The sequence below is a fragment of the Peromyscus eremicus genome, chromosome 1, assembly GCF_949786415.1.
Source record: "Peromyscus eremicus chromosome 1, PerEre_H2_v1, whole genome shotgun sequence".
Taxonomy (NCBI): domain Eukaryota; kingdom Metazoa; phylum Chordata; class Mammalia; order Rodentia; family Cricetidae; genus Peromyscus; species Peromyscus eremicus.
In genome coordinates, this window is record NC_081416.1 from 109,968,004 (window position 1) to 109,981,156 (window position 13,153).

The window sequence follows — 13,153 nt, forward strand, 5'->3', positions numbered from 1 at the left end:
GGAAGTACTCTTTCTTCTTTGAGCACTATGACTTTTGTATGAACATTTTCCATGGCCGCAACACTTCCTCTCTTATGAAAAAGGACTTGTGTCTAATCTAGACCTTGAGATCTACAATGGTGGGGTTCTAGGCAGAATTTCCCACAAGGCTTGGTTAATAGTTAGCAATTAACAGTAAGAGAAACATTTGGAAAGGAATTCAGAAAAGGGTTATAGGAAAGTGAGCTTCCAGGGCCTTCAGGAACAAAGATGTTATCCACTGTATGCCTTAGCATCTCCCCAAAACACACAAAGGAAAGCAAATGACAAACAAAAATAACCACGGTGACAAGGCTGGCCATTTTGGAACCTGTTTATATTGTATTTCTTCATCCAGCCCAAACAAGCCCCAGAGAGTGCATCAGACCTTCTGAACATTCATAGCTTCCTTAGGCCAACTGTAGGTGTCTAGTGTGAAGGAGTCATAGTCTGGAGTGTAGATCAGAGATCTTACAAAAGCCTCCTTGTCCTTGGGCTCTGGGTAGTAGGAGGCCAGGTTGTGTTTATATGCATAGTTGAGGACCTAGGAAAAACATGTTTGGATGAGAATCTAGATCTATGAGAAAACCTGCCTTAAAAGCCCCTTACTTGGCAGCCAGGGGCAAAGAAACATCCCCTAAAGGACCAGTCATGCTTCTCTTAACACCACCGGAAGGGGAGGATTAAAACTTTCTTCCTAGACAGTACTTGCTTCTTTTCCCAAAGGGCTAGTAGTCCCCCTCTCCCAGAGCTCTGGAGATGGATTCATACCCAGTGCCTGGACCAAGGTCAAAGAGGCCCAGCCTATTATGTCTGCTTCTAATTCCCTGTGGGTGTCCAGCCAGTGATAGACTTGATGAGTACTTCAGCTTACTGCTTGCTAAGCAGAGTAATGATAACCTTCTTCTAGAGTGATAGGAATATAATGAGTAACAGTCACCCAGAACCCATTCCCATGTAAGTTCATGTGGTTGAACTGGATGAACATCTTGTGAACAAATACCCCCCAGTGAAGGAAGTGGACTGGGTGAGCTGGACTGGGACCTGGATTGTTGGACTTCATGGTTGCTTCTTAAGGGCGCCTGCTCTGGACAACTCATGGGAACTATGTATTGCTGTGCAGTGCACTTTCTGAAATTATTTGTTATTCTTACAGAAAAAATACACTAATGGAAAGGATATCATGTACTTATTATCCAGCTTGGATAATTATTGTTTGAAATTGGTCTTTATTGCATTATGTTTTCTTTGAAAACCCATTATCTTTGCATAATCTCGTAGTCTGGAATATTCTGTGAACCTGATCACCTCATCACCCCTTAAAGAGAGAAAGGGGGAAAATAAGTATCTACTTTGGCCAGCAGGAGCTTTTAATCTCCAGAGTTTTGGGAGGGAGGAACTACTGGCCTCTATAGAAAAGCAGCCAAGGTTGAGGGAAATGAAACCACTGGGCCATAATTACTCCTCTGCTGATTGCTAGAGTGGGGACTCCAAACCCTGAATCCTTTCCATGATGCTGTGCAAGCTGACCTTTCCCATAAATGAATGATTATGATTCATTAAAAAAAAATTCCACCCACATTCTGGTTCACAAGACTGTGGCCTCTAATGACCTTCCTTCCTGATGTTTGTTGGGGAATGTGGGAGCTTTCCTAGAATTGGCCTGGGTGGGTGTTTGGGGTGGGACTCAGGCTGTTGAGCAGGCAAGAGCTTGTCACCCAGTCTGTGCGTTGCATGCGGCAAGGCTCAAGGATCTCAGGTTCCCATGGTTGCCTAGCCCTCCTGAAGTCATAGGAAGAGGCGGAGCCTTACTACACATATTAGAGGGTACAAGTAGGATGCCCCTTACTTTGACTGCAATTCTCAGAGACACATCTCGGATGGTGCTGAGTGGTGGGTACAGTCTCCCCTGGGACAGGTGCTGCTCAGAGACTTCTTGGGCAATATGCTAGAAAGAGAGGGAGAGGGAGAGAAAGAGGGAGAGAGAGAGGAAGAGGGAGAGGGAGAGGGAGAGGGAGAGGGAGGGAGGGAGGGAGGGAGGGAGGGAGGGAGGGAGGGAGAGAGAGAGAGAGAGAGAGAGAGAGAGAGAGAGAGAGAGAGAGACAGAGAGAGATATTCTTTCTTTACAGAACAAATCCATCCCGTTATGCCAAATCTTGTCTAGGTACTGCCACCTGTGCCATGCATAGCCCTAAGGAAGCTTAATGCTTAGGCTTAAACAAAGACTCATTCTTTCTGTACTAAGCCTGGCTGAAGTTTAAAACTGCACGAGGTTCCATGAATTCTAGAAGGAAATCACCAAGACCAACATGAATAAACTTGTGACCAGTAAACAAAGACTCTGTCCTCTGTTGCTCACAGCTTGTTACACAGGAGTCTCTGGGCCCCTCACTTACTTCTTGGGTCCTAACCCCTCCCCCCCATCCTTGGTATCATTCTGGGTGGCCATCTAAGCAAAAACATTTCTCTGTTCATGGTTCCATGAGCTTTCCTTTCCAGCTTGTTTCTGGTCTGATGCCAGGGTTGGGGGTGAGTGGGTAGGAGACAAGAGAAGATGAATCCAGGGGTCACTGGGCTTAAAGCCCTGGTGTTGATCCACCAACCCTATAAGAAGCACCCTGGGAAGAAAAGCAGCAGTACCTCTGCCGTCAGGAGGAAGATTTCATCCGGGATGTGTCGGATCCCACCAGCGATGACACCCAGTGCTACCCCAGGAAACACATAGGCATTGTTTCCCTGCCCAGGAATGAATGTCCTGCCATCTTCCAGAGTCACACTCTTAAAAGGACTTCCACTGGCAAAGATTGCTCGGCCCTGGAAGTAGGAAGAAAAGCAGAGTTGGAGCTGGGGGACAGGTTTGGGGCAGTCATGGTAGTCTATTCTTATCTCTTAAACGTTGGGCCCATCTTCACCCTCCCCTAAATGTCCAGAATAGTAAGAACTTGGTAAATACTCTAAAAACAGTTCATTTATTTGACCAGAAGGCTAAGCTTCACCTCCCTGAGTTACTGACATCGAAGGTCATGGTGCCTCTACCCCCAACATCTGGGAGGGCCAACACAAGGTAGTTGCCTAGAGAATCTAGAAGCCATGGGTTCTGGACAAAGCTCTGTTGTTTGGGGGGACCTGGAGCAGTCCAGTATCATGGGAAGAGCTTTGGTTTTGGAGTTAGATCTAGGTTGGAGGGCTAGCTCTATTCTCTATTAGCTCGATGATCTTGGCAAAGTTGACTCATCTTTCTAAACCTCAGATTGCTCTTGATGATGGAACATTCTTTGTCACCCTTATAGGGTTGCTGGTAGTAACTGCTAGTACTTTCTCTCAGCTGGTGGGAGGAAGGACTCCCCGCTGACCTCGGTGACCCGGTAGCACTTCTCAGCTGTGCACTCAGCCTTGCTGGTGGGGTTGCTCAGGGCAAAGATGATAGGGCGCTCATGGAAGGAGGCCATGTCCCTCAGAATCTGCTCCGTGAAGGCTCCTGCGATGGCAGCGACACCTACAGGGAAAAGGGTGGTAGTAGGCCATGCCTACTCTGTATAAACATCCCATTTCTTTTCTTGTGGCGCTGGTGAGGGAACTAGGTACCCCGTGACAGACTTGGGAATCTTGGGGAGAGAACCTGCTATAGGGGCTGCGGGTGCAGAAAGGAAAAGAGTCCTGTTGCTGGAGCTAGCTAAGACCTCTTGTTCATTCCAGGGAGACCACTGGTCCATTTCAGGTCTCTGATCTTGAAGGTGTACCTTGAAGGCATTCCTGAACGTTGTTGTTGAGAGCAGAGTGTTCCTCAAGTACAGGGACAGGTGCCAGGGCTCCAGTTTTGGTGTGGAAGGAGTGTTCATCTCCATGCTAGAGAGCAACACTGTGCTTTCCCACTGTATTATATATATCATTCTGTGTCAACAAGGCCCAACTCTGGTCCCTCATTTCTATGATTTCTGTACAGAAATCACTCAATAAAAGTTTATGATATTGAACCAGACATGGAATAGGGAAGCAGCTGTGCTTCCATAGGTTGTTTATGACTCTTCACTGAGTCTCAGACTATCCATCTGTAAGTCAAGAGGGTTAGCTGGGCTGGGTAGTAGGGCCCCTTCATCTCCCTACCTATAATTGCTGTGGGCTTCACCAGCCTCACAACCTCCTCCAGGGAGTTGACTTCAGGATGGTCTTGGGCAAACATCTCCTTCTCATGGTTCAGGTGGCTCCTACCCTGTAGGAAAAGAAGGAAGATGGAGTAGCTGTGGTGTTGAGGGCCTATTGAGCAGGGCCTTAATATATTAGGATTCTGACAGTGTTTCTGACTGAACCTCATGTTTTGATCTGAGCCTTCAGAATAGTGGGGCCCAGACACTTTATCAAATTTCCCAGTAGAATCTAAGGCGGACCCTAAGGGAATGTATACACATGTTTCTTTTCTTTCTTTTTTAAATATATGTTTATTTTAATTGTGTGGGTATTTTGCCTTCTTGTATTTGTGCTCCACAGGCATGCAGTGTCTGTGGAGGCTAATGAGGGCACCAGGCCCTGTGTAACCGAAGTTGTGAGCCACCATGTGTGTGTGTGCTGGGAATCAAATCAAATCTAGGTCCCCTGAAAGAGCAAACAAGTGTTTTTAACCTCTGAGCCATCTCCTGAGCCTCACAGAAGAATCAATAAATCATCTTTTATTTTTATTTTATTTTTAGCTGTAGGGGGTCATGGATAACTGAGCCAAGATCGAAAGACTGCTAGGAAATTCCTTAGCCTCACTGAACCCCTCGTCACAAGAAGTGCAGTCTACAGGACTGCAGAAGGACAGGGCCTTGACACTTTCAGTGCCTGAGAGCTAATGTGAGTAGATTTAATAGGATCCACTAGTCTTCCTGTGAGCTTCAGTAAGCTGGAGGATAGGTTGGTTGGTCATGCCAGCTGTGCCTGAGAAGCTCCAGATTTCTTTCCATCGCTTCCCACAGAAGCCCAGGGGTGACAGGCTGCCACAAGTGCTGGGAAATGAGTGCAGTCATTTCTGACGGCTCCAGCTGGCCTCAGGAGTGCCAGAGGGATAAGGCCAAGCCTACAGCTCCTCGATGAGAAGTCAGCTCAATAGGGCGAACAAAATGACGCTGGAAAACGCTCCAGTGAACAGAAGGAGTCACCAGTGTCTGGTAAGACTACTCTCTGAATGATGGGGGAATGGGAGGATGTATCACCAGGCCCCCATCCCTTTCAACAGTGCTCTGGTTGTGCAAAGTTGTGGAAAAGAGTGAGTCTGGGTCTTTTGGAGGACTATGATTCAATATAGCTGAGATAAACTCAAGGCAGGAGGTGGTAGGTGAAAAGGCTAGAAGGGTATTCAGGTATACATACTGCACATACCCCCCTACCCCTCACAATACACACACACACACACACACACACACACACACACACACACACACACACCATCAGAACTTTTGGACAACAGCAATTAAAGCTTTTGCTTCCCATCCTCTCTAAGCATTCTGTCTCTTGGAAAACACTTTCTTTCTTTGTTTCTTTGTTTGTTTGTTTGTTTGTTTGTTTCTTTGTTTCTTTCTTCCTTCCTTCCTTCCTTCCTTCCTTCCTTCCTTCCTTCCTTCCTTTCTTTCTCTTTTCTTCCTCCTCTTCCTCCTCTTCTTCTGAGACATAGTTTCTCTGTGTAGCCCTGCCTGTCCTGGAACTTGCTCTGTAGACCAGGCTGGCCTCGAACTCAGACATCCCCCGTCTCTGCTTCCCCATGCTGGTATTAAAAGCATGCACCACCATGCCTGGATGAAAAACTCTTTCAGTTTAGTTCTTGGCAGCTCTAGGTGCCGAGAAACCTCTAGTTTTTCAGACCTGAACAGTACCTTGACAATCAGACCCCTGGAGTCCACCATCCAGATCTTCTTTATGGCTTCTGCCTTGGGTACGCCTTCCTTTTCCAGGGCCATGACAAGGAGGTGGGCAATGCCCATGGCAGCCTGGGGAGTGGCATAAGGGTAATATTTAAACTCAAGGCACACGGTTATTCAGCACATACCAGATGTTTCACCAAAATGAGCCCTTATTCTTTTCCTTAGCCCTAGAAATCCTAGAAGCCCAGTTAAATCCTCACTTTGTTTGAGAAACTCAAACATTGAGACTCAAAAAACTGCAATGATCAGAATACACTCGTGCTATGTCCTCTTGTGGGATCCCAGACCACCTCTAATACTACCATGAATACTACCCCACCCATTCTTACTCTTCTCAGAACAACCACCTTCCTCCTGATGGTACTTACCTCACCTGCACCCTGGAAAACAAACACGTGATTGGAGAGCCTGTTCTTGGTGATTCTCAGAGCAGCCAGGATCCCTGCCACAGCTACAGAGGCCGTGCCTGCAACAGAGTGGACCGTATCAACCTGTGGCTTCTAGCCCTCAGTCCCAAAATAAAGACTTGGCAGAGTTCCCAACATCGAAGACCTGGGGGAGAAGAAGCAACTTTTCTTAACTTGTAAAGAGATCCTATCTCTGCCAGGTGGTGGTGGTGCACACCCTTGATCCCAGCACTCAGGAGACAGAGGCAGGTGTCTTTCTGAGTTCAAGGTCAGCCTGGACTACAGAGTAAGTTCCAGGAAACCAGAGTTACACAGAGAAACCCTGTTTTAAAAACCAACCAACCAACCAACCAACCAACCAACCAACCAACCAATCACAACCCTCCCCCCCAAACAAACAAACAACCCTCCCCAAACAAAACCAAACCAAAACAACAAAAACTAAAGAAATAGTATCTGCAGGAATGAGGGATTCAGGGCAAATTGATTCCATCGTCTCCCTTCTACTGTAAATAACTGTTTGTGAAACAGTCCCTGGAATTATTACTTGTCAGTGGGAGACAACCAGCTAGCCAGGTGCTGCTATTGCTATTATGATGTGGATATTTGATCACACTATGAACCGAGAGTTTGCGTTTGCATTAATTAAACAAAATCAACCTTGGGTCAGGAGGCAGAGCCAGCAACTAGTTGACAGAAAGTAATCATAAAGAGTCAGAGGGAGTCTGAAACACAGATAGAGAGACACACAGGACGTTGTAGGTAGGGACTTTGAGTGTGGCAGTCTTTTGAGTTTGGCTGAGCAGAAGGACACTCTCTTTCTGAGACGCAGGCAAAGAGGAAATGCCAGCTAGTTGCTCTTCCACCTCTGAGCTAGGAGGTTTTCACCCCAGCCTCTGACTCCCAAGTCTTTATTGGTAAATAGAACAATAGAGATTTAGTTAAAAACTGTATTTGGTGGCAGCTGCAGGAGGTGGATCCAGCAGGATGTAAAAGTCCCACCAGGCCACTACCAGAGAAGCGGGCCAGTAACTGTGGAGGCATAATGACTGGCTGAAACAGCAGTAGATTCAGGTACAGCTGCTGTGCTGGCAAAACAAAACAAACAAACAAACAAACAAACAAAACCCCAACACTATTATTAACAAATGAAGCCACGGGATAGATGTAATTAATAGATGCCAAAAAAAAAAAAAAAAAAAAAAAAAAAAAAGAAAGAAAGAAAGGAAGGGAAAAGAAAAAGACAAACAAGTGTGGGGGAGTGGATGAAATTCTGAGTGAATGTTATTGCTGACATGGGCAGTCATGTCAAGGACCCCAATACCTTAGATCCATGGGAATGGGCAAAGCTTTCCCCTAGTCTGTGTGGGAATATTGAGAGTATACAGAAAGCATCTACTGAAGCTTCCTCCCCCAGATGTTTACAGCCTGAGACTCCTCCCTATAGAGACCTCCTACAGAGACTAGCCAAGCCCTTCTCCTGTGCTGTACATAATAAGCATCTGTTCACTGTGTAGTGCTGGTGCCCTCCATCAGAGTGAGCATGGTCCACCCGATCCCAGCTTCTCTATATGTGTGTCTGTCATTCCTTAGTGTCTGTCACTCCTTCATTCCTGTTGTCATCCCAGTCAGGTTTCCCTGACCAAGTCACGAAGGACATGCCACCCACAGGATTATTCATTTAAGGGATAAAGACATTTAAAAATAAGACATGATGGGACCATGAGACACCAAGTGATCACGTGTCATGAGCTGCCCATCTTACCCACCTCATTATAAGACTGTACAAGGTAATAATAGGTAACCCATGATCTGACTGAGCAAACAACACATTGTGCCCTTTCACAGCCAGAACACATGGGTCTCTCACAATTCCACCAGATAACGCACTCACAGAATTTATGCTTCTTGTGATTTCAAGTTCGTGCTCTGACTGGTTAGAGGCCTTAACTCCCAAGAGAAAAAAACTTCCATTAAGAACCATAACAGGCTTCTATTGAACTGGGGATTGAGACCACTACCTGTGATTGTCTCTGCACTGACCGTGGGGTTTGATCCTGATAACTGAGAGGAAAATCACCACCAGGAAGGAAGAGGGCTGGAGCTGGGGCATCCTCTGGGGGAACTGATATTTCCATGCTTCTTAGTAAATATTAATATTATGTCAACCAAAGGTAGGCAGGGCTATTGATGATATGCAGGAAGAGGCCACCTTCCTGGGTAAAGAACCCTGGCCAGACAAAGTCCTGTCTGAGGACAAGAAAACAGGAATAGTTGAGGAAGAACCTTAGGAGCACCAGTAACATTATTTGAAAGGAAAAGTATCAGCACAGGACCCTCAAGACCAAGTTCTCAGGGCAAGATTTAGTTGCCCCAGAGGGACAGAGGTCAGGGAATAAGAGACAATAGGTAGATGATGAGTAAGAAGGGGAAGGGAACAAGAGAAAGGGGCAGGAATATTTGTCCAGGAGGGACAAAGGACTGCCTCTGGATAGAGAGGAGACAGACGTGGAACATAGGAAAGTCATGGTTTATAAAAGTAAAATGAGGTGTTTAATTTTAATTGGGCTTGTTCACTAGGTGAACTAACAGGGGCTTTTTGATTCCTAGACTTCAATACTTCCATAGTGGGACCTTGGTAGTCAGCCTCAGGAGGAGGAAGTGACCAAATAAGGAAACAGACCTTGGTGGCTAGCTCTAGGAATGTAATCTAATGGTTTTTAGTAAGGCAGAGGGGATGGGAGAGAAGACCAAAGCCTCCTAGAGCCATGTTTGCTATGCTCGAGCTGGCCAGAGTCCCTTCATTATGACTGGCTAAAGCCAGCAAGCGGCCATGCATACTTCTTTATTGGTTAGATCACAATAGATAGTGGACGGTGTTGGCTAATTCCTTCTCCCTTCTTTTTCCCTTACTCATTTTTATAAATTTTTGGAAGTTAATACTATACTTCAGTCTTGGAGTAACAGAGTTTTCAACAGTGACTGGGTTTGAAGAGCAAGTGAATTCTTCCTCGCTGTGGTTAGTTTAACTTTCTTACAGATAAAAATCAAGACGTGTCTCTTCTTATTTTGTGGAGAAGATGAGACTGTCTTCACTTGTTGGAGATAGTTCTCTTTTGTTAGAGTTTATCTTGCCATCTGGAAGTACAAAGGCGTGGAATTATGGTCAAGGATGACGAGTGGGCAAGAGGATGGACTCTACCAGTTAACACGGACTTTCTGAGCTCCAGTTAACTGAAGCACGAACCACCAACTGGCTCTACACTGGGATCTGCCAATTTCCAGCATTGCCTCAGTCTTGTAGAATCACAGGTAAATTGTAGATATTTAATAAGATTTCAATTTTAGATAAAAATAATTTCAGATGGGTTTATCCTATAACATTAGTATAGTTTTAAAAAGCATTATTTATTTGAAATTGGAATTTTAAAGGCCCAGAGTTCTCTTTTGCTGTCAGACAACCCCAGACTGGATTCTTCACTTCCGCAGCGGCGTCTGAACCCCTTCTGCAGTTCATCCATCATTTGGCTCACAGCACGCCTATCAGCACCAGCCAGCTGCCGCCTCTTCTCTTCTGTTCCTCAGCCTCAGGGGGTGGGAGCTGAGGCTTATTGTTTCTTTTCTGCGTTTCAACGCTCTAATACACAACGAACACTTTTGATATTGAGTGTTCTCTGTCCAGGTCTCTGGTCCAGACCCTGACGGATACTGTGGGCTCACAACAAAACTGTCATCGCAATGTCAATATTAATGAGGTCACAGGAAAGGAAATTAAAGTGGCACTGTTTATGGTTTGCTTCATTTTCACCAGTTAGACCAAAAAAAAAAAAAAAAAAGACGCAATCTATGGCTGTTGATGGGGCAATGGAAAGTGGGAGGTTCCAGCATTCTTTGCAATTTAAAGAGCAACTTTTTATTTTATTTTATTTTATTTTTATTTTTTTTAAAGAAAATGGCTGCCTCATATAAATCTGGGGCATAAAATGTTTTTGTCCCTTGACCTTATAATTCTACCTTTGGAAATTGATGTATGGGAAACTCTGAAATATGTGCACTGGAACATTTGGGACAGTGTTATTTATAAACATAGTGACTGGAAATAATCTAAACATCTAACAAAGGAAAAATGATTGAGTAAATTAGCTAGGACAGTCATTTAGGAGAATATTTTCAACCATTAAAAATGGCCACTATGGGGCTGGGCAGACGGCTCAGTCTGGAAAGTGCTTGCTGCTCAAGCATGAGGAGCTGACTTTGGGGCCTCAGTACCCGTGTGCAAGCTGGGTTTGGTGACAGGTATCTGTAACCACAGACTGGAGTCAGGAGGATCCCAGAGGCTCATTCTCCAGCCATGTTAAGCATGACACAGTATCTCAAAGAATAAGGTGGAACGTGTTAGAGGAATTGACCCAATGCCAACCTCTGACTTGGTCCATGGGAACACATACCTGCATAGACCTCACGCAAACATTTTTATTAAAATTTTAATGAAGATTTCATAGCAACACAGGAAATGGTATCAGTAAGTAACTAACATCAGGTATGTATTTCTAAAGCTCTCTGGATTTTCTGTGTGCTCATTCAGTGCTGACATGCATTGGGGCAGCATGGCTTGGCTTCTCCCACTGAGGCATCAGTTCTGTCATTTGGAATCAGAGTTTCTGTTCCTTAGAACGCTTTCTGATTTCTGGGAGGCCATTTGCAAACCATACACCAGTAGATGGCACCAAAGATATTTCAAGGTTCATAGACAGTCTTTGATGGCTTTTCTTTTGTTGGATATCAAATACCTTTTGAGGTTAGAACCCAAGGGTTGAATAACTGAATTTATCTTTAGAATGTAGTGCTGGATGGAGGCTTCTGAATCTGACCTCCTATAATTGTACAGGAGGAGGACACTGACCTCTATGGGTAGTATAGAAGAGAGGGTGGATTCGTCTAGTTAGTGGTCTAGTAGAAAAGCCAGGAAGCCTCGGTGTGGTCTGCAGCACACAGCCTTTCCTGGGTAGCTGGAGGCAGCCAGAAAGGCATTATGGGCTTTGTGGGAGAGAATTGTGGGATGAGTGGTAACGTGGAAGCGGATGGATGAGAACTTTGGCAGGAGACATCAGTGTTCAGCTGAATGGGGTCAGGACAAAAACCAATGGGGAGTCTCACAGAAGAGTTGCACACTGCAATAAAACAACATAAAAGCAACTGCCGTTTATTTGTTACGCCTTTGTTGTTGTGTGCTGTGGTGTATGTTTGGTGTGTTTGTGTGTGATGGGGTAATGCATGTGTGGTACATGCATGTAAGGCCAATGGAGGGTGTCAGGTGTTTTCCTCTGTTGCTCTCCACTGCCTTGGGACAGGAAGTCAGAAGCTCACTGTTTCAGCTAGGCTGGCTCAACAGCAAACCCCTAGGGTCTGCCTATCTCTGACTGACCCTCACCCCCAATGTTGGGGTTAAAGTCAAGAGCAGCCTCACCTGGATTTTTACATGGGTGTTGGGGATTTGAACTCAGGTCTTCAAATTTGCACAGCAAATGAGCCTCCCTCCCCACCAAGCTCTATCAATTAGTCTTATGGTAAACTTGGCTGTGTGCTACTTTCTTATCAGCTTTTGCCCATTTAATCTTCATAAAATCTCTATGGGGTGGATGTTTTTGTGTTCCCTCAATGGAGGTTTTTAGCTTTTGACTTTCTCTTAGGACAATGAGGCTCAAAGGAAGTAGAAGCAGCTAGGAGAGGTTGAATGGAGTGCTTACCCAGGGACCTCACTTCAACAGATAAAGAAGAATGAAATGTTCTCGAGACACTGGGAATCTTCTCAGCAGGCCTCCAAACCCTCCACCTCACTCCACACCCTTTGCCACCCCCGCAGAAACCATGGAGGTGATTCAGCTCCTAGCCAAAGCCACCTCCGAGTGCACTGGGATCTCATTCTCATGGACCCGGGAGATGTGTTCTCTAATTCTGTCCTCTGTTCTTCATCCTCAGTTTCTCCCTCTCTGCGGGGTCATCCCCATCAGGGCATAAACACACTGTAAAACTTTTATTAAAAAAAAATGTCTTGTCCTTGGAGGCCCAACTCCACTTCTTACTGCCTTTTATAGTCAAACCTTTCAAAGAGCAGAACGTGACCCCTGCCTCCATTCATTTTCTTCTCTCTGTGGAATCCAGTCTACACAAGTGACCGGCCCACTTCTTGTGGAGGTCCCTGAGCAGCTCCACCTTGCCAAGCCCAGTGGTCAGTTCTCACTTTCCTGCCATTCAACCTCTCAGCAGTACCTGGTACTGCTGCCCATTGCTCCTTGGGGGAGCTCCTTCTGCATTTGGCTCCTGGAACTATACACCCATTGGCTTATACCCTTCAGCTACTTCTTCATGGTCACCTTTCTGGGACCCGCTCTTGAGGCCTCACTCTAGGTGGGGCAAGCTATCTGACTTCCAGATCAGAACTCTAGAGAGAAAGCAGTAGTTATTAATTATGAAAAAGGAGATTGGCAAATCAAGTTATCATCTCCACCACTAACTTTCATTGTTGGGTGAGGTGGGGGTTATTAGTTCTTGGGCCATGTGCCTGGAATTTTAAAATGGAGAGGAGGAAAATTGCTTAGATTTTTGGAGGTAATCACCTCAAGAAGTCTGAGAGTCTAGGGCTGTTGGGAGGACACGGCTCGTGCCCACAAGTGATGTGAACTAGTTGTTCCCATTCGTGATGAAAGATAAACAAACTCTCTTACTCAGTGGGAATGTTTCATAATTACATTTCCTGCAAACAGAGTGCTTGAGACTGTAGGTTTAGGAAATAGCACAAAAGGACAAAGTGGAAATATTCCTTTTAATAGTCAC

The 13,153-nt window shown here is 45.5% G+C and overlaps 1 protein-coding gene across 1 annotated transcript in view; it reads right to left on the reverse strand.

The window, feature by feature from the left end:
- Positions 1–372: 372 nt before the first annotated feature.
- Positions 373–13,153, reverse strand: part of Me3 (malic enzyme 3) — a 200,659-nt gene continuing 187,878 nt past the window's right edge. Inside the window, exons 8-14 of the mRNA XM_059271686.1 lie at positions 6,281–6,378; positions 5,865–5,978; positions 4,123–4,228; positions 3,372–3,514; positions 2,659–2,832; positions 1,868–1,966; positions 373–562 (exon numbers count right to left, since the gene is read on the reverse strand). Of these exons, the coding sequence (XP_059127669.1) occupies positions 401–562; positions 1,868–1,966; positions 2,659–2,832; positions 3,372–3,514; positions 4,123–4,228; positions 5,865–5,978; positions 6,281–6,378 (896 nt within the window). The 3' untranslated portion in view covers positions 373–400. The remainder of the gene's footprint in view (positions 563–1,867; positions 1,967–2,658; positions 2,833–3,371; positions 3,515–4,122; positions 4,229–5,864; positions 5,979–6,280; positions 6,379–13,153) is intronic.